This window comes from Trichosurus vulpecula, chromosome 3 (genome assembly GCF_011100635.1).
Source record: "Trichosurus vulpecula isolate mTriVul1 chromosome 3, mTriVul1.pri, whole genome shotgun sequence".
Taxonomy (NCBI): domain Eukaryota; kingdom Metazoa; phylum Chordata; class Mammalia; order Diprotodontia; family Phalangeridae; genus Trichosurus; species Trichosurus vulpecula.
Genome location: NC_050575.1, coordinates 336,533,764 through 336,552,644, shown reverse-complemented (window position 1 = coordinate 336,552,644; position 18,881 = coordinate 336,533,764). Strand labels below are relative to the sequence as shown.

General features: G+C 37.7%; 2 protein-coding genes across 7 annotated transcripts in view; one reads left to right on the top strand and one right to left on the bottom strand.

The window, feature by feature from the left end:
• Positions 1 to 18,881, bottom strand: part of ASB3 (ankyrin repeat and SOCS box containing 3) — a 138,038-nt gene that overhangs the window by 118,251 nt on the left and 906 nt on the right. For 3 of the 5 annotated variants that reach the window (XM_036750705.1, XM_036750709.1, XM_036750707.1), the window contains exon 2: positions 12,692 to 12,789. The exons of the other annotated variants lie outside the window; for them this stretch is intronic. In XM_036750705.1, the coding sequence (XP_036606600.1) occupies positions 12,692 to 12,704 (13 nt within the window). In that variant the 5' untranslated portion in view covers positions 12,705 to 12,789. The remainder of the gene's footprint in view (positions 1 to 12,691; positions 12,790 to 18,881) is intronic. 5 annotated transcript variants of the gene reach the window in all.
• CHAC2 (ChaC glutathione specific gamma-glutamylcyclotransferase 2) lies at positions 368 to 9,100 on the top strand. Of its 2 annotated transcripts, XM_036750712.1 has the most exons (3): positions 368 to 588; positions 5,774 to 5,809; positions 7,978 to 9,100. In XM_036750712.1, exons 1-3 carry the CDS (start codon positions 454 to 456, stop codon positions 8,359 to 8,361), a joined length of 555 nt encoding a protein of 184 aa, XP_036606607.1. In that variant the 5' UTR covers positions 368 to 453; the 3' UTR covers positions 8,362 to 9,100. The 2 variants fall into 2 exon arrangements, with proteins under 2 accessions (XP_036606607.1, XP_036606608.1); XM_036750713.1 differs by lacking the exon at positions 5,774 to 5,809 and having other exon boundaries at positions 375 to 588.

The window sequence follows — 18,881 nt, the reverse complement described above, 5'->3', positions numbered from 1 at the left end:
GAAGCAATATACAACTTATCTCCTCCAGGAGCCTGCAGCCACGCGCTAGCGCTGCCCCCTCCCACCTCCATCCGTCCCTCCCCCACGGCCTTAAACAACAACTTCAAAGAGAGGTGTAGGGGAAGCAGAGAAAAGCCCACACCCCGAAAGGCATTGTGGGCATGGTAGTTCCGGGCGCACGAGGGCACCCAAGATGAACAGGACGAAGAGAAAATAGAAGGTACGGAAGAGACCCTGGTCCTACGAAAGAAAAAGGTGCCGTCTGCCTCGAAGTAAGGAGAAACTAAACTTACAGGAAGCAAGACGCTTAGAAAGGTTTAAGGACAGATCTCCCAGAATGCCTTGCGTGCTCGGCGGCTGCGCAGCCATCGCGCCGGCGCTAGAAGAGCCGGTTAGCTGCGGCTCAGAGTCCTCTCCTCTGACTGCTGGAGCAGGAAGGGTCTGTGGAGAAGGATGTGGGTTTTCGGCTATGGTTCGCTAATCTGGAAGGTGGATTTCCCCTATCAGGAGAAAGTGGTCGGGTCCATCACAGGCTACAGCCGGCGCTTCTGGCAGGGCAGCACCGACCACCGCGGGGTCCCCGGCAAGGTGAGAAACCAGCCCCCACCTCCGCTGCTGTCCCTTCCCGCTCGCGGCCCAGGCTCTCCCCTAGCGACCCCGACACCACCACAGCACACGCCCTTCCCCCATCCTCCACCCTAAAGACTTAAGGGACGTCTAGACAAAGTTACTCTACTCGGTCCTGTCTCCATCTTCCTCAACCACCCTAGCACCAACTCTCCCCAAAATGCGTTAAGGAGAAAATCGGGAATGTTGACTGTCATCTGGGGGTACTGCTCTCTTCTGAAGTCGCTCGGGCAGAGGCAGAATTTGTAGGTTTATAGTTACGTGGGTATTGGTGCTTCAGACAAGGTTTCAGGGGGTCAAGTCACAAGAAACCAAATAGGAGAAAGAGGTGAATTGACTTTGACTACAATTTGCTTTCCAGGAATTAAATGCCTGGAAATTTCTACTTTCTGCCACTAACACCAGCACTACATTGGATTCAAATCTATATAATATTATAACAAATTATTAACCTTTCCAAACTCTTTTCATGGTACTCAACTTAGTTACTTGACTGAGTGATCAAAAGGAAGGCAATTTTGTTATCACTACTGAACAGCTGTTTGCTCAATGCACTTGGTAATGATAAATATGGAATCACTATTAACTAATGTGTATTTTTCTGTTACTTTCTCACTAATCCTAAATTAAAGAAGTTTTGCTTCCTTTACCTTTTCTATATCTTCCCCTCAACTATTACTATCCTCCTTTATTAGGCATTCATTCTTACGCATAAAACACACACAAAATTAACAATTCATCGCTTATCTAAACCAGCCTGGAATTTGCCTTAAACGTTGGATTTACATCTTTATTCCTGAAGAAAATAAAGTTTTGAAAACACAATCATCTGAATTTGATGATCCCTTTTATTCTTTTAAATATTGATGTTCTGCGTAGATTGATGAAACTTTTCTTAAAATCAGTTACTCAAATTTAATTGTTTACTTTTGGCAAAGTACATTCCTCACAAACATGAAGTAGGTAGGGCAAGAGTCATCATCCTCATTTTGCAAATTAGAAATTTAGTCGCAGAAGGATGCAGTTAGTATCCAGTCATAAAGCTTAAGGGTCAGAGCTAGGATTTCAACCTGGATAGAGAAGATCGTTGTTTTCTAATTCACCTTTCAGATACTGGGACAGGAGAACCATTGCCCAGAGTTTAGTTTTTTAAATCCATCCGATAAATGAGACCTCAAAAGGAGCAGAAAGGGTTTGGGTTTTTTTTTTTAAAGGATATTTATTTATTTGTGGACAAGGTTTGAAGTGGGAGGGAAAAAAAATCCCAAGGCTCTAGCCCAGAATAATAGGAGTAGCTAACTAACACTTTTTAAAAGAGTTTTAAAGTTTAGAGAATTCACAAACATTACCTCTTTTGACCTTCACAACCTGAGAATGGTCCCCAACTTCTTACCCCCTAAATTTACTGATTTGTTTATGATCAATTGCTATTGTGTCAGAGACAGGATGTCAAACCGAGGTCTTCACACTAATCTTAAGCTGTAGGACTTGAAAGTGGAAAAGGCAGTTTTATATCAAGTGGATCAGAAAATTAAGACATCAAAAAGTTGATCAAAAGTAGATCTATCTCCACCTAAAACTTAATGCAGATGTTACTCTCTTAGGTTGACATGTCAAGGGAGGGGATAAAAATTGGGAATGAGTATTTAGATGGTGGGGCCGGTGCAAATATCATAAACCAACAGAAATTTCAGGGGACAAATAATGATTTTTTTAAGATTATGCAAGACTACTTAACATTTAAGTTTTACACATTTAAATCAATTTCAAAATGATCCCTTAAATTGCTTTTCCCTAGGAAAAACAAAAACATCTTAGAAGAAAACAAGTTTATCAAATTATATATGTACATATACAGTAAATGGCATATGATATACTGGTTTTCACTAGCATATTAGCTAGCACTATTATACTTTATTAATAAAAGTTTATGTTGGCATCAATAAGTATTATTGTAGAAGACAAATTACAAATTAGGCATAAATTTTGATAAACCAAAGTAGTAGAAAAAATTTTTATCCATTTTTTATACACAATCAAAACAAGGAAGTAAGTTAATGTGCAGGACCTATTTGCTGATTAGTTTTTCTATTCCTATTATGAATACTGGTCCCTCTTTTTTGTCAAACAATAAAAACTGACCTTTTGAAAGGCTCTGCAAAGCCACTGGGTTCCAGACAATTTAACCTAGTGTGAAATTACTCCTTTTCAGTTGACAAAGGAAAATTATTTTTAAAAGTATTGGTTCTATACTTCAGTACTTTAAATGTGATTTCATGGGTGTGAGTACCTTAATGAATCATCTTGAGTTGCAGTGACTGAAAAAGTAGGTCACCTAGTGGCCAACCCTCAGGTGATGAATCTATCAGAATGTAATTAGATTTGGACCAGTTTTTAAATGGCCAGCAGCTTCCTCTACTGTAAAGTGAAAGGACTAGATGATTCTTAAGGTACCTTCTCTCTTCAGATCTTATGGTCCTCACCTTATACCTCTTTCAAAACTGTTCAGCATGACTTATTTGATCACTTATTATTAAACATGTACTGGAAGATTACATTTGATTTGGAGTCAAGAGTTGGATTCTCCTCCCAGCTCTGATACATACCAGTTACCTTGGGCCATTTAACTTGTTTAGGCCTCTCTGGGCCTAATCCAGGTCTAGACTGGGCTACTTTAGGCATGGTTCCAAAGCTGCTCATCTGAACAATGGGGAAACGTTTCCAACCTGATGTGTGAAGATAGCTTTTTTTAAACCTTAAATGTTGGGGGAAGGAAAGAGTACTCACAACTAGAGGGATAAAGAAGCTGCCCACAGGAAGCAGTTGAGTTGAGCCTTGAAAGAATCTAAGGATCTTAAGAGACAGAAATGGAAGGAGTGAATTCTAATCAAAAGCAACAGCCTATGCAAATTCACTCAACAACAATCTATTAAAAGATTATGAGCCAAAGTGCTATCTGCAGTGCATTGTGTTAAAAAATGAATCAATTCCTGCCCCCCGAGGCACTAGATTCTAGAAGTGGGAGATGAAAAAGCAAACAGACCGCTTTGACAGTGAAAGTAGGTAAAGTGCAAAAAGTTTGAAAAAATAGACTAGAGCGATTCTTATAAAGGGTTTTTAATGCCAGAGGTTTTTGTATTTTATCCCAGAAGTAACAGTGAGTCACTAAATTTCACAGGCAACAGAGCGGCATGGCCAGACTTTAACTTGAGAAAGATAACTTTGGCAGCCATGTAGAAGATACAACCGATAAAAGAAAGACTGAATGCCAAAATTCCAATTAGGAAGCTGTTGCAGTAGTCCAGGCAAAAGCTGATGAATACCTGAACTAGCTAGGTACCATTAGATTGTAAGCTTCTGGAAGGCAGGAACTGTTTTTTGTTCCTTTTTGTATCCTCAGCACAATGCCTGGCACATAGTAGATGGCTTAATAAGTGTTTATTGATTGATATGAATGAAGAGAATAGGATATGAGAGATGTGGAAGTCGTATCTAGAAGTTGAAGGTGATTCTTAAGGTTGTGAACCTGGGGGACAAAAAAATGGTAGCCCTGCCCTCAAAAGAAATAGGTTTGAGGGAGGAAGGAATTGGTTTAGGGAAGGAAAACAATGAATTCCATTTACAAAAGGCTGAGTTTGGTATCTTTGGAAATCCAATTGTTGATGTCTAAAAGAAAAGTAGTAATTCAGAACTAAAGCTTGAAAGAGAATAAGCTGGATCTGGGAGCCATCTACAGATTGAAAATTGAACCTTTAGTATTATGTCTCCAAGAGAAAAGGGCCCAAGACAAAGTCTTAGGGGACACCCAGTGGGTAGGGATGGGACATGAATGAAGATCAAGCAAGGGAAACTAAGCAGTAGAAAATAGGTAGAAGGAGAACCAAGAGAGAGCAAGGTCTTAAAAACTGGGATGACTTTTTGGCTGTTCTTAGAACACTCACTTCTGCCTCTGTTCTAGTTAGTGACACATCTAAAGGGGAAGTGGGATCTCTCTCGCTAGAGATCACTAAGCAGAAATTGGCCAACTACTTGTTGAGTATGTTATAGTAGCAATTCCATGTGTGAACTGTATTAGATTGCTTCTGAGGTCCCTTTCTCACTCTCAAAATTCTGTGACTTTCTAGTCTTAGAGAGTTCCATATACATTAATAGGTTACAGTGATTTGCCTAGGTCACACTGACATTATGTCAGTTGTAGCACTTGAACTCAGGTCTTCCCAACTCTAAGCCACTACTGCCTCACTGGCTCTGTATCACCCTATCCCATATAGTATTGAAAAATAATATAAGTTAATGCTGATTTTTAAATCATCAACATGATTTAGGGAATTCATCTGGGAAGTAAATAATGTAATGAGGTTTGGTTTTTTTTTAAAAGTATTTCCAAAACAAGTAAATCTATCAAAAAAACCACGTTTGAGTACGGTTATTAAAAATAAGAATTTTTATTGATGAAGGTGGCATAACAGAAAGTTAGCAGCATGTAAAGCAGTTATTTTTTAAATGTTAAATTGAGTTATATTTTTGAGAAACAGAATGATGTAGTGGAAAGACGGCCAGGCCAGCTTGGGGTCAAAGAAGACTTAGAAATTCAGGTCTTGCCTCTGACAAATACTAGCTGTAAGATGAGGGTGATGATACCTTCAGTTACCTCCCTCACAGTGAGGTTCAAATAAGATAATGTGTGTAAAGTGCTTTATAAATCTTAAAATTGTAATATATAACTGTGAGGTCTTATGAAGAGACTAGCTCATAGCCCCTGAGAAGTACAGGCCACCTAGTTCTCTAGCAGGAGCTCTCTCTGTTCTATTGGTGCTCCCTACAGAATGGTACCCAGGAATGTTACATTTTTACTCATGTAACAAGAAAGTGACCAGATGTTTTATTTTAATTTTGGCATAGTCTCTGGTTTTTAACTTGTTCTTGTTTTTAACTTAAATTCATATAAGATACATCCAATGTAAATGGAAAACAAAACAGATTTTCTGATTCAATACACTTTAGGTTACAACATATGAAAATTAAGTCCTTTGCTGAAATATGATTGTATTAACTTGGTATGTGGTGATTCCATTTTAGCTATTGGTTGATACTACTGTTCAGTTAAGTACTTATTTTTTTTAATATTTTTGAAATTTTTTTCCAGCCTGGAAGAGTTGTGACTCTTATTGAAGATCCTGGGGTATGGTACAGTTTTTATATAAAGATGTCTATATGAAATTATAAGAAATGCATCCCACTACAATCAAAACAGACAACCAAAGAAGTTCTGCAAGGGAGGTAGCATAATAGAAGGAAAATGCACAGCTATCTTAGTTCTAGGATTCCCAGTTTTTTTATGTTAAAACATCTTTTTGAGCATCTACTTTTAGTTTCAGGTTTGCAAGGGTCAGAGAGCTGTGTGGTGGCAGACATGGTATAAATAACAAAATGAAATAAAACACGATGAGGCACATTTAAAAAAAATAAACTATATTTGAAAGTTCTTACAACATTCCTTGAAATTAAGTGGAAACACTTAAGTCACAAAACCAAAGTTAAAGACTTTTTATGGAGGCAGGGACAGACCTATGATGTACGGGGAACTTTCTACAATGCAGATCAGCCTGTCACACAACTAGAATATACATGTATATTCACATATGTATATGTGTGTATATATACACATACACACACACATACAAAGAAAGGGATGTGTGTGTATGCTACTGTTTCTGAGGCTGGCCCCTCTACTTATTATGCCATATAATTGCTCAAACTAACTACCATTATCATTTTACAGATTTTTTTATCTAGATAACAGATTTCTGCATTTACATGAATCTGTCAGTTACAGAATGTCAACTGAGTGCCAGTCTTCTGATGTTTAAAGGAAGCTCATTTTTATTACCATAACTACGTGGTGCTAGTTAATAATTAATCAGCGCAATCTTAAAAGTCATTCCCCATTTGCAAAGATAATCTAATCATTACATTAATAACCTCTCCAGCAATTCTACTTTCTTTTATTGAATGAATTTAATTAACAACACTAAGGACAGTGTTTTGTACCCAACTCCATATATGTTTATGTGGTTCATATTCCTCAATGTCTCAGGTATTTATTACTTAGCAGTTTGGGGGGATTAACAGGTAATTTAACAAAGTTTTCCAAAAAAGAATATCAAAGAGTTAATTTTGAAAAGTGTGGCTACAAGCAAAAGCAAATGCATCCAGCATGCATCATAATAGGAACAAGTAAATGTTATAGATTAGGAAATGCTTTCCTGATGTATATTTTTACATGGTAAAATCTTAAAACATGTAGTTGTAGATATAAACCCCAAACTAAACAATTAATAAATTACATTTAATTTTGTGTAAACCATTTAAATCAACTTAGCGATTCAAAAAGATGAATGAGCAATCCAGAGTTTAATGATTAAAGGCTTTCCATTAGGTTTCTAGCTATGAAATAGCTTCTACTTTTGTGACAACATTCTTAATCAAGTACCTAACATATGCTTTACCTTTTTCTTTAAATAAACATAAGACATGGAAAAAAAACTTTCCTCCATGTCCACCAAAAGTCCAATGCTAGAAGTATATTGCTTTAGTTTTAATTTTTGTTTTTTTATGCCTTAATCTTTATATTAAAATGGATAAGAGCTGCCAGAAAGTTTTATTTTAAAATAAAGTGATGAATAAGATACAGCTTTTTTTTAAAGGTATTCCCTTCACTTGTAAGCACTCTTATTGAAAACTAGAAAGAACTCTTGAAACCTTAGGCAAAAGAAAAAATTTACAAAATGGTGACTGGTTCCCATGTTGCATATGAATCTATTATTTTGAGAAGTGATATAATGGAGAGAAATATTCTTTGTGTGTGTGTATATTCACTTTAATTTCAGCCCCACTAAATACAAATTAAGAATAAATATACAATGCTCCAGTGAAACTCTAATCCCACTGATTTGGGTATTTCCTACCCATGCCTGTCCATCTTGTATGACTTGACCACATTCTACCGTAAATTCACCAATGGAGTCCAATTAGCATGCTGGGTGCCTTTTGACATCCTGAGGATACCAGTATAATAACACATGAGCTGTTCTTTGGTTATCACTTATTCTGGCTGAGTGACTGGACCCTCTTTTTCAATCCTAGATTAGAGCAGAAAAGAAAAAATCCAATAGACTATTTCCCCACTGTGCTAATAGCTAAAGAGAGTTATAACAGGTGCCACTTCATCAGTCTGCTGATTTAAAATTTTCAAATATTCTCTGGATATAAAATTTCCCCATATTTTATAAATATTTTATACATCTTTTAAAGCATAAGATGAATTTACCCACTTTTATTCTTCTGTAGGGTTGTGTATGGGGTGTTGCATACCAACTACCAGCAGGAAAAGAAGAGGAAGTGAAAGCTTCTCTGGATTTCAGAGAGAAAGGAGGCTACAGGACAACAACAGTCATTTTCTACCCAAAAGACCACACTTTGAAACCATTTAGTGTACTATTATATATTGGAACATGTGATAATCCTAACTATCTTGGTCCAGCTCCTCTGGAAGACATTGCTGAACAGATTTTAAATGCAGTTGGTCCTAGTGGAAGAAATACTGAATATCTTTTTGAACTTGCAAATTCCATCAGGAATCTTGTGCCAGAAGATGCAGATGAGCATCTCTTCTCCTTAGAAAAATTAGTAAAGGAACTTTCTGAACGAAAACAGAATCTGAATTGCATATAAAGAGATAATCATTGATTTCACAAACACTCTATCTTCAGGGTAATGGTTTCTCCTGAATGTCATAGTCTTTTACTTAATGGTGTGTTCAGGATAACGTAGTTTGCTATTTGTAGTCGGCACTGGAAAAACTACATATACATCTGTATTGAAGCATTTTTAGAAGTCCCAAGCTAAGTCACATTTAAATAACATCCAATCTTAAGCTATATGACAGTAGCTCTTTTTCCACTAGTATTTTATTCTTGGTTTAGAAACACAGAGGCAAAGAAATCATTATGCATCCTATTCTGAGAATGTTAAACAAAATACAAATTTTTAATCTGATAAGTGGAAGAGCAACAAGATAACCTGAGGACTCCTGACTATGTTTTAGCCTTAGAAAGTAATTTAATAATATCAAATCTTCTCCCTCTCTGATATGTAAGCATGAAATTGTGGGTAAGTTTGTCCTTTGATACAAGTGTGGAACAGCTATATCTTAGGAGGATAAATATATTTCACTCTAAGCCATCAATTGTGGGAAAATAAATCTCTACATCTACTAACCTGTCAGTACAGTACTGGAAATCTGAAAATTTTTGAAATTACTGGAGAAGCAAACTGAAACCTGAAATTCTGCAGCATGTATCTATGCTTATAAAATTAATTCTGTAACAAACCATGGTTAAAAAATGCACAAACTTATACTAGCATGTGATTGTAGCATATATATTGTAATAAACACAGCCTTCAATCCTAACTTTTAACTTCTGTATTTTTCAAGATTTGTCCCTTTAAGCTTAAGCTAACTTTTTATCTAAAAATTCTATGAATACTATGTATTGTACTTTATCTTCTTGAATAGCAGTTATTTTTGCATCTATGTAATTATTACAGAACATAACTCATTAACTCTGAAATACCATGGATCAAATATTTAGAACTAGTAGTAGCCTTTAAGAGATCTAGTGCAGTTCTTAACCTAGCAAGTGTCTGAGGCTGAATCTGAACTCATGAAGTTTTCCTGATTTCCAAGTCCAATGCTCCATCCACTACTCCACCTAGCTGTCCAATGGGGTTCAAGACAACACAAAAAAAGTTAAGAACCTCAGATCTAATCCAACTCTCTTATCAAATGAGAAAGTAGACCCAGAAATGTTAAATAATCCCACCAAGGTCACAAAAGTACTAAATAGCAAAGTTACAATTCAAATCCAGTGCTTTCTACTATACCACTATATCACATTATTTTTAAAAAGGCACTTTTAAGTAAACCATCATTCACTTTACTAACCTCATACTAACACAAAGTATTTATGGAAGAATAAGATTCTGCCTTAACCTTGCATAAAAAAAGGATTTTACAGAAATGTACTTTAGCAGATAATCGTATATTAAAAGATGATTTTAATGCTTCTTAAATATATTTTAAAGTACTTTTAACACCTGACTGCCCTACACAAATAATAAAATCCAAGGTTTAAAAAAAAGAATCCAGACATCTGTGACAAAGAAACAAAGAAGTAGGTTGGGAGAGTGATCTTAAGCTAAAAGCAGAGGCTTTACTTTTGTGTGTTTGAATCCTCAGCACCTAACCCAATAGTAGGCACTTGCACTTAAATGTTTGTGGGCAGCTAGGTTTCCAAGTGGATAGGGCACCCAGCCTGGAATCAAGAAACCTGAGTTCAAATGTGATCTCAGACACTCACTAGCATGTGATGACCCTGAGCAAGTCACTTAACCCTGTTTGCCTCAGGTTTCTCCTCTGTAAAATGAGCTGGAGAAGGAAATGGCAAACCATTCCAGCATCTTTGCTAAGAAAACCCCAAAAGGGATCACGAAGAGTCAGACGTGACTTAACAACAATAAATGGTAACTGACTGACAGTGGAAAGAACACTAAATTAGGAATCAGGAGACCCAGGTTTTCCAGTCCTAACCCTGAAAAATTAACTAGCCCTATGACTTAGTCCCAGTTATTGCATTTCTCTAGATCTGTTTGCTCATGTTACAAATGAGAACTAGATCTCTAAGGACCCTTCCAAAAGTAATAGTCTTATCAATAAGCACTTATTAAGCCCCTACTATGTGCCAAGTAGTAGGTGCTGGGGATTGCAAAGACAAAAGTGAAACTGTCCTTGTCCTTAAGGAGTTTACCTTTCAGTAGGGGACAAAACTCAAAATAGAAATGTATACAAAAACAGATAAAAACAAAGTCTGGAGAGAAAGGTACCTAGAAGGAGGGGCCTGGAGGTGAGGTAAAAGCAGGAAAGACCTCATTCGAAAGGTGATGTTTGAGTTGCCTTAAAGGAAACCAGGAATCCAAAAAAGTAGAAGTGAAGGAATTTATTCCAAGCATAGGGAAGAGTCAGTGCAAAGGCAGAGAGATGAAAGATGGAATAAGGCCATTTTGTCAGGGCTACAGAGCATCTGAGAAGGAATAATGTATAATAAAATTGAAAAGGCAGGACAAGGCCAGGTTGTGAAGAGATTTAAATACCAAACAGAAGAATTGATACTGGATCCTAGGATAAAAGAGCACACCATAAGAGTAGAGGAGGTAACACAATCAGACCTCTTTTGTAGGAAAATTACTTCTGATTAAGAGGCTACTACAATTGTCTTAAGAGCTTAGCATTGTGCCTGGCACATGTGTTCAGCTGTTCGGTCATGTCTTACTCTTTGTGACCCTGTGACAGATAACTAGAGTGGTTTCCCATTTACTTCTCCAGTTTTATGCAGGCAGGAGTTAAGTGACTCATTCAGGGTCATACAACTAGTTAAGTGTTTGAGGTCACATTTGAACTCTGGTCTTTCTGATTAGGCCCAGTGTTCTTAGTAGATGTTTAATAAAGTTTATTGACTGAGATGATAAGGGTGAAATAGGCTGATCAGTCTGCGTTCTAGGAACATACTTACCCCTACCCCAGTTCCTCTATCATTTCGGTTCTTCTCCTTTGGGTAATTTAATCTTAGATGCCTAGGGTTCAGAAAGGTTAACTGACCTGCTTGGGGTCAAATAAGCTCATATTTTAGTCCCACACTTGAACCCAAGACTTGTGACTCCAAGGACAGGTCAAAAATAAAAATAAACTGGCCTTACGAAGTAAATAAATAAAAATCACAGGACCTGAATGAGGAATTAACTTAGTCAATCTCTGGATTGAAAGCAATACCATAGTTCTAACCCAAATCAAGGCAGGAACCACTTTACAACAAAGACAGCATAATCACTTTAAAGATGAGGGGCAAGAGGTGTAAGAGAATGAGGACTAGATGTGGAAACTGGACCTGGGTTCTAATCCCAATTCTTCTGGTTACTAATCTAAAATATCAGCCTGGGGCCTCAGTTTCCTCATCTATAAAATGAGAATGTTGGACTAGACAATGTTTAAGGTCCTTTACAGCTCTGAATCTATGATATTAACTAACGTTAAGAGACTTGTTGAGCAGTCCCATAGGTAGTACAGACTGGAAGTAGAATCCAAGTTTCCTAGCTCCCAGAGCAGTAAGTTCTGCAAGACACTACAATTCCCATTAATATAAGATTGCAAATATTGCAAATTGTTTTCATTTTGGAATTCTCTTTCCATATCTACACATTCCTAAGCCTTTCTAGTCACACCACAGTAGATACAGGGAAATGAAGCACAACCTCAATATTCAAGTAGGGAAATCCTTCGAAAACTATACAATATTGTGTTGTTCAGTCATGTCCGACTCTTTGTGAACTCATTTGGGGTTTTCTTAGATATTGGAGTGGTTTGTCATGTCCTTCTCCAGCTCATTTTACAGAAGAGTTAAATGACTTGCCCAAGGTCACACAGCTAGTAAGTGTCTGAGGCCAGATTTGAGCTAAAGTCTTCCTGAATCCAGACCTAGTCCACTGTACCACCTAGCTGCTCTATACAATACTATACTACATAATAATAGAGTAAAAAAGAAAAGGAAAGGCAAGCAGAAATGTGTATCTCCTTCCTTTCCCCTTCCCTCCAGTGGAAATAGTAAGATTAAATATGAAAATAAGGCTGAACTGAAGGGTGGTGGTAAACACTCAACAGTAATAGGGAAGTTCAGACAGAGAAGGGTTTGGTGGGGAAAAATAATGAGTTCAGTTTTGGACACACTGAGTTTAAGATTTCTACAGGACATCTAGCTATAAATGTCCAACAGGTCATTAAAGAGACTCGAGTGTGGAGGCTAGAAAAGAAAGTAAGGCTGGATAAGTAGATCTGAGAATCATCAGCACAGAGATGACAACTGAAACCATGGGAGCTAATGAGATCTCTAGGTGAAATAGTATAGAAGGAAATGAAAAAAGGGATCAGGACAGAGCTCTGAGAGATGCTCACCTTTAGCAGCCATGGTCCAGATGAAGATCCAGCAGAAAAAACTGAGAAGGTACAGTGAGATGGGCAGGATAACCAGGACAGAGCAGTATCATAGAAACCTAGAGAGAAGAGGGGATCAAGGAAAAGAGGGTAATAACAATGCTGAAAGCTGCAGTAAGATAAAGAAGAATGAAAATTGGAAAAGGTCATTAGATTTGGCAATGAAGAGATCATCTGTTACCCCTAAGGTGCAAACAGCCTATTGAAATTGCCAACTAAGCAACATGCTAGTTTAAATCGGTTATAAATAAGATAATAGAGCTGGAGAATACATCATCTTGAATTTAGTTTTAATTGAACTTTATCTCTAATTCTAGAACCTGTAGTAGAAATTTAGATTTGAAGATCTTTCCCACCCATTAAAAGGCCATGTGACCGGCTTACCTCACAGGAAGCCTGGGTCACATGTGGTAGGAGGAGCTTCCTGACAGGAAAAGGAAGTCATGTCACAGGAAATGCAGAGAGACACAGAGAGACAGAGAGAAAGACAGCAAATAAACAAACATGTACAAATAAGCTAAACAGGAAAAAATTAAAAGGAAATTAGGTGCTGTATCAATAAGGCAATAATAACAATGAAGATGATAATTGTCAAAATGCCCATGTGGTTCTGTATCGCAAAGGATATGAGGCTCTCCACATAGAAGGCAGAAGAAGTAAACCATTTATTCAGACACCAGAGAACCACATCCTACAAGCCGTTTATCCAGCCTATCGCAGCAGTAAAACATTCAATCCACGATATCACAACATGGAGCCTCACCTTCCCAAAACCTCTCCCACCCCCTGCTGGGGTCTTCTCCAAACACAAAGTCACAGTACAGCTAAGTCAGCCTGTTCAGCTCTATCACAACTGTGGCTCAGCGACCTCGGGCACACGCTCTCTCTCTCTCATTCTCTCTCTCTGCATTTCCTGTGACATGACTTCCTTTTCCTGTCAGGAAGCTCCTCCTACCACATGTGACCCAGGCTTCCTGTGAGGTAAGCTAGTCACATGGCCTTTTAATGGGTGGGAAAGATCTTCAAACCTAAATTGCTACTACAGGTGCTAGAATTAAGAAGGGTTGAGAAAGTCTTCTATAGAAGCTGCAATTTTAGTTGGGTAATGAAGGAAGCCAGGAAAACCAGGAGATGGAGATGAAAAGGAAGAACATTCCAGGTATAAAGTATAGCCAGAGAAAAATGCCTAGAGCCAAGAGATAATCTCTTATTTGTGGAACAGTAAGGAGGCTGGTGGCACTGGAGGTAAAAGAAGACTGGAAAGGTAGGAGTCATCTAGGATATGAGAGGCTTTGAAAACCAAATGGAGGATTTTGTATTTTATCCTGGAGGCAGCAGGGAACCACTAGGGTTCATTGAAGATGGAGAAATAACATGGTCATACCTGTACTTTAGGAAAATCACTTTGGTGGCTAAATGGAGAATGGAATCAAGTCAGCAAATAGATCTGTGGGATCTAATAAGATCACCAAGTGAACTGGCATAGGAGAAAAGAAGTGGGCTCAGAACCCTATGGGATACCTATGATTAGTGGATGTGATTGGACAAGAATCCAGCAAGGGAGAATGAGAAGAAGTAGTCTGAAAGGTAGGGGAAGGATCACGAACAAGTGTAGTCTAAAAAAACCTAGAGACAAAAGAGCATCAAGGAAGAGAAGGTGATCAAAGGCTTCTGAGAGATCAAGGAGAATGAGGATTAAAAAAAACCCATTGGATTTGACAATTAACTGGTAACTTTGGAGAGAGCAGTTTTTCTGGAAGTTAGAAGCCAGATGGAAGAGAGAGGGCAGAAAATGGAGGCATCTATATAGTGTTCTAGAAATAGTAGCTATAGCAATAAGTTAACAAAAAGAAAGGAATAAGAAAAGGCAAAAAAAACCTATTGGTTTTTGATGGACTCTCTAGAGAACCCTTAGGAGACAAGTAAAAATCAACTGAAACAATAACCAACAAAGCTGCAGTATACAAAATAAAAACAGATAAGTTATCAGTCTTTTCCCATGTTACCAACAAAACCCATCAGGAAGAGATAGAAAAATTCCATTCAAAATAAGGGAGTCTAATTACCAAGATACACACAGGAACTATATAAATATAACAAAAAATACTCTACAGAAAAAAAGACCTAAATAACTGGAGAAATACTAATTGCTCATGGGTGGGCTATGCCAATACAATATTACCTAATGACACTGGCTATGTCAATGACAATATTACTTAAATTAATTATTTCTACAAATCAAAATACTAATAAAATTTATTTGCAGAAATGAAAGATCAAAAATTTCAAGGAAAATAATGAAAAAAAATTTGAGAAGAAAGGGGAGCCTAACAACCTCAAAGATTTCGAAGTATACTCCAATTCAATAATCATCAAAACTATTTGGCAGTGGTTAAAAAAAACAGAAAAAGCAATGAGGAGAACACATAAAAAATATAACCCCTATGGAAGCAAATGAACATAGAAGCATAAATACCCCAACAGCTGGGAAAAATATTTTGACAAAAACTGCTGGGAAAGCCAGAGAGACATCCAAGAGAAATTAGGTTTACACAAATAACCAACACAACATACCAAAATAAGCTTCAAATGGATATATAAGGATACATAGCTTACATAACATACACATCGTAAGCAAATTGGAGGAGCAAGGAAGAAAATTCCCTAGAGAGTTCAAGACTCCCCAGGTTCCTGTGCTGGTGCCAGCTACCCCACAAGAAGTACTTTTTGCAAGTAAGCTGCTTTTCTGAGGAGACAACCATCAATGAGATAATCCTATAGGCTGGAGGAATTAGAAAGCCATGACTGGGATACAGCCCTAGAAGTGGTATTGCTGGGTCAAAGGGTATGAACATTTTTATAGCCCTTTGGGCATAGTTCCAAATTGCTCTCCAGAATGGCTGGATCAGTTCACAACTCCACCAGCAATGTAACAGTGTTCCAATTTTCCCAAATCCTCTCCAGCATTTATCATTTTCCTGTTTTGTCATTTTAGCCAATCTGACAGGAGAGATATAGTACCTAAGAGTTGTTTTGATTTGCATTTCTCTAATCAGTGGTGATTTCGAGCATTTTTTCATATGCCTATAGATATCTTTAATTTGTTCCTCTGAAAACTGCCTGTTCATACCACTCCTAGGGGCTGTATCCCAAAGAGATCACACAAGTGAGAAAAGGACCCATATGTACAAAAATATTTGTAGCAGCTCTTTTTGTAGTAGCAAAGAATTGGAAATCAAGGGGATGCCCTTCAATTGGGGAATGGCTGAACAAGTTGTAGTATATGAATGTAATAGAATACTATCATGCTATAAGAAATGGGGAAGATATGGACTTCATAATAACCTGGAAAAACCTACACAATATAATGCTGAGTGAGCGGAGCAGAACTAGGAGAACATTATACACAACCACACATATATGGATTCTGTGATGACCAACCTTGATAGACTTGGCTATTCTCAGCAATACAAGGTTCTAAGACAACTCCAAAGGACTCATGATGGAGAGAGCTAGCTATACCCAGACAAAGAACTATGGAGTCTGAATGCAGATTGAGGCAAACTGTTTACTCTTCTTTTTTTCTTTTGGTTTTTTTTCTCTTTGTTTTTTTTGTTTCTTCTTTCTCATGATTCATTCCATTGGTCATAATTCTTCTTTACAACTTGACTATTGTGTAAATAAAGTTTAATGTGAAGTTATATGTAGAAGATATAGTGGATTCCATGCAGTCTTGGGGAGGGAGAAGAGAGGGGGGGAAGAAAATCTGGAACTCAGAATCATGCAGAACTGAGTGTTGTAAACTAAAAATAAAAAATCTTAATTTAAAAAAAAAAAGTCATGACTGTCAGGCCTGAGGATTTAGACTTTATGAGTTGGCCTGAGGTAAAAATGAAATATCTCTTCAGCAGGCCCACCAAGTTGTTTTCTCCTCCTAGGAAAGTAAAAAGTTGATGAGTTACTGTTTTAAGTGTTTGCAATGCACATGAGTCTTTTGCATTTCTTTGTATTGTGTGGTTGTGGTTTGTCTTTCATTCTTGAAGAAGACCATGACATCAGGAGGATGATGATGTGACTTGCATTGAATTGGATTTGAGTAGGGAAGGGCTGTGCAAAGTCACTGTCCACACTTTCTCCTCCAGAGTTATCTGGAGTGGCCAGATATAGATCAGGATGCCTGGAGATGGCCCAGGATGCAGTGGGAGACATTGGCCTTTTTAAGCTAAGGTCTATATGTTGTGTTGGATATTTATATATACCCAATTTCTGCCAGATATTGGGACAACTCATGGTAGTTAATAATAAACTTAATAAATGCTTTTTTGAAACTAACGTAAAGTTCTGAGTCATGAAAAATACAAAAGGGTTTATATATAATGTAATATAACTAATGTTATATACATCCAAATAGGAGAGAGCACAGGCCACTGCAAAAGTAAGATACTTACAGAAATGCAGTCTTTTTATTTACTTTTCTACGTGCTTTTAGCATCTGGCTACATTGGCTTAATTGATGTTCCTCAAGCACAATTCTCCATCTCCTATGTGCCTTGGCCCTGGCTTGCCTGGAATTTTCTCCCTCCTTCCTTCCACCCCTTAGCTTCCTTCAAGATTTAGCTCAAATTCCAGCTTCTACTGAAGGCCTTCTCCTCTGAGACTGCCCTCTACCTATTCTATTTCTATATAGGGCTTCCTAAAGGTCTTAGTGCAGTTTTAAACTACTAAAGCTCAAAACTGCACTAAGACTTTTGGGACATCTAGGATATTTTGTATGTACCTATTTATTTACAGGATTATCCCTCATCAGAATGTGAGCTCCTTGAGATCAGGAACTGTTTTCGCCTTTCTATCCAAGGAGCTTAGCACAATGCTTGGCACAAGTGTTCAATAAATGCTTGCTGATTGACTGGATTTGAATAACCAAACCCATAATCCAATTAGTCAAGAGAATATCTTAACTTGTTTTAACAAGTTAACCACACCATTTCTGGAATAACTGCTGTGGTAACATAATAAAGAAGAAAAAGGTAAGAAGAGGGGCAAGAAAGTATCACCAAAGAAATCCAATATAGTGTCAACACTCCAGCTAGTTACAATCTAGACAAGATATACACACACGAAACAAAAACATTTCTACAAGAAGCCTTCCCTAAACCCTCTTAATTCTGGTGCCTTTCCTCTTTTAATTTTTTTTCCTAGTTATCCTGTACATAGTTTGTACATATTTGTTTGCTTGTTGTCTCCCCTAAAAGATTGTGAGCTCCTTGAGGGCAGGACCATCTTTTGTAACTTTTTGTATTCCCAGCACTTAACACAGTTCCTGGCACACAGTAGGCACTTAATAAATGCTTATTGACTGAGAAGATGGTAGTAGAGAGAACAGGACGAAGTGACATAAAACAGTGGCCTTCAATATTTCAAGGGTTGTAATGGAGCATATACACTTGTGTGGCTTCTCCCCGAAAAGTCCAGTAGTAAGAAAGAGTGAAAGTTGCGAAGAAATACATTTAGACAATCGAGTGAAGAAATATTTATTAATCAGGATTGCTATATGCCGGGACAGGTAGGTGGCACAGTGGATAGACCACCGGGCCAGGACTCAGAAAGACATGAGTTCAAATCTGGCCCCAGACTCTGACAAGCTGTGTGACTCTCGGCAAGTCTGTTAACCCTGTTTGTCTCAGTTTCCTTATTGAGCTGGCGAAGGAAATGGCAAACCACTACAATATCTTTGCCAAGAAAACCCCAAAAAAGATCATTAAGAGTCAACCTCAACTGAACAACAATATCATGTCGGGGGTGCGTTAAGTACTATGGAATACAAAAAAAAAAAAGCAGAAAAATCAATCACTGCCTTCAAGGAGCTCAAGATCTAACGGGTTTGACAATAACACAACTATGTACAAAAAAACTACATACAGCATAAATTGGAAATAATCAACAGGTAAGGGACTTTTCCAAAGTCACACAGCGATTAAGTGTCTGAGGTTGGATTTGAATTTAGGTCTTCCTATCAGTGCTCTCTCCAGTGCACCAGCTAACAATATTTAGGCCAAACTGTGCAATTTGGGTTTCTGAGCCCCAGTGGGACACTCGCTTCGCCACGGCTGGGAATGTAAAGCCTACGCCTTTAGAGTCATGGCGTGAAAGG

Excerpts from the sequence above, each read along its gene's own strand:
- CHAC2 (XM_036750712.1), top strand. The coding sequence starts at position 454 with ATGTGGGTTTTCGGCTATGGTTCGCTAATCTGGAAGGTGGATTTCCCC. Across the intron at positions 589-5,773 it reads ACCGCGGGGTCCCCGGCAAG|CCTGGAAGAGTTGTGACTCT; the intron begins GTGAGAAACCAG and ends ATTTTTTTCCAG. Across the intron at positions 5,810-7,977 it reads CTCTTATTGAAGATCCTGGG|GGTTGTGTATGGGGTGTTGC; the intron begins GTATGGTACAGT and ends ATTCTTCTGTAG.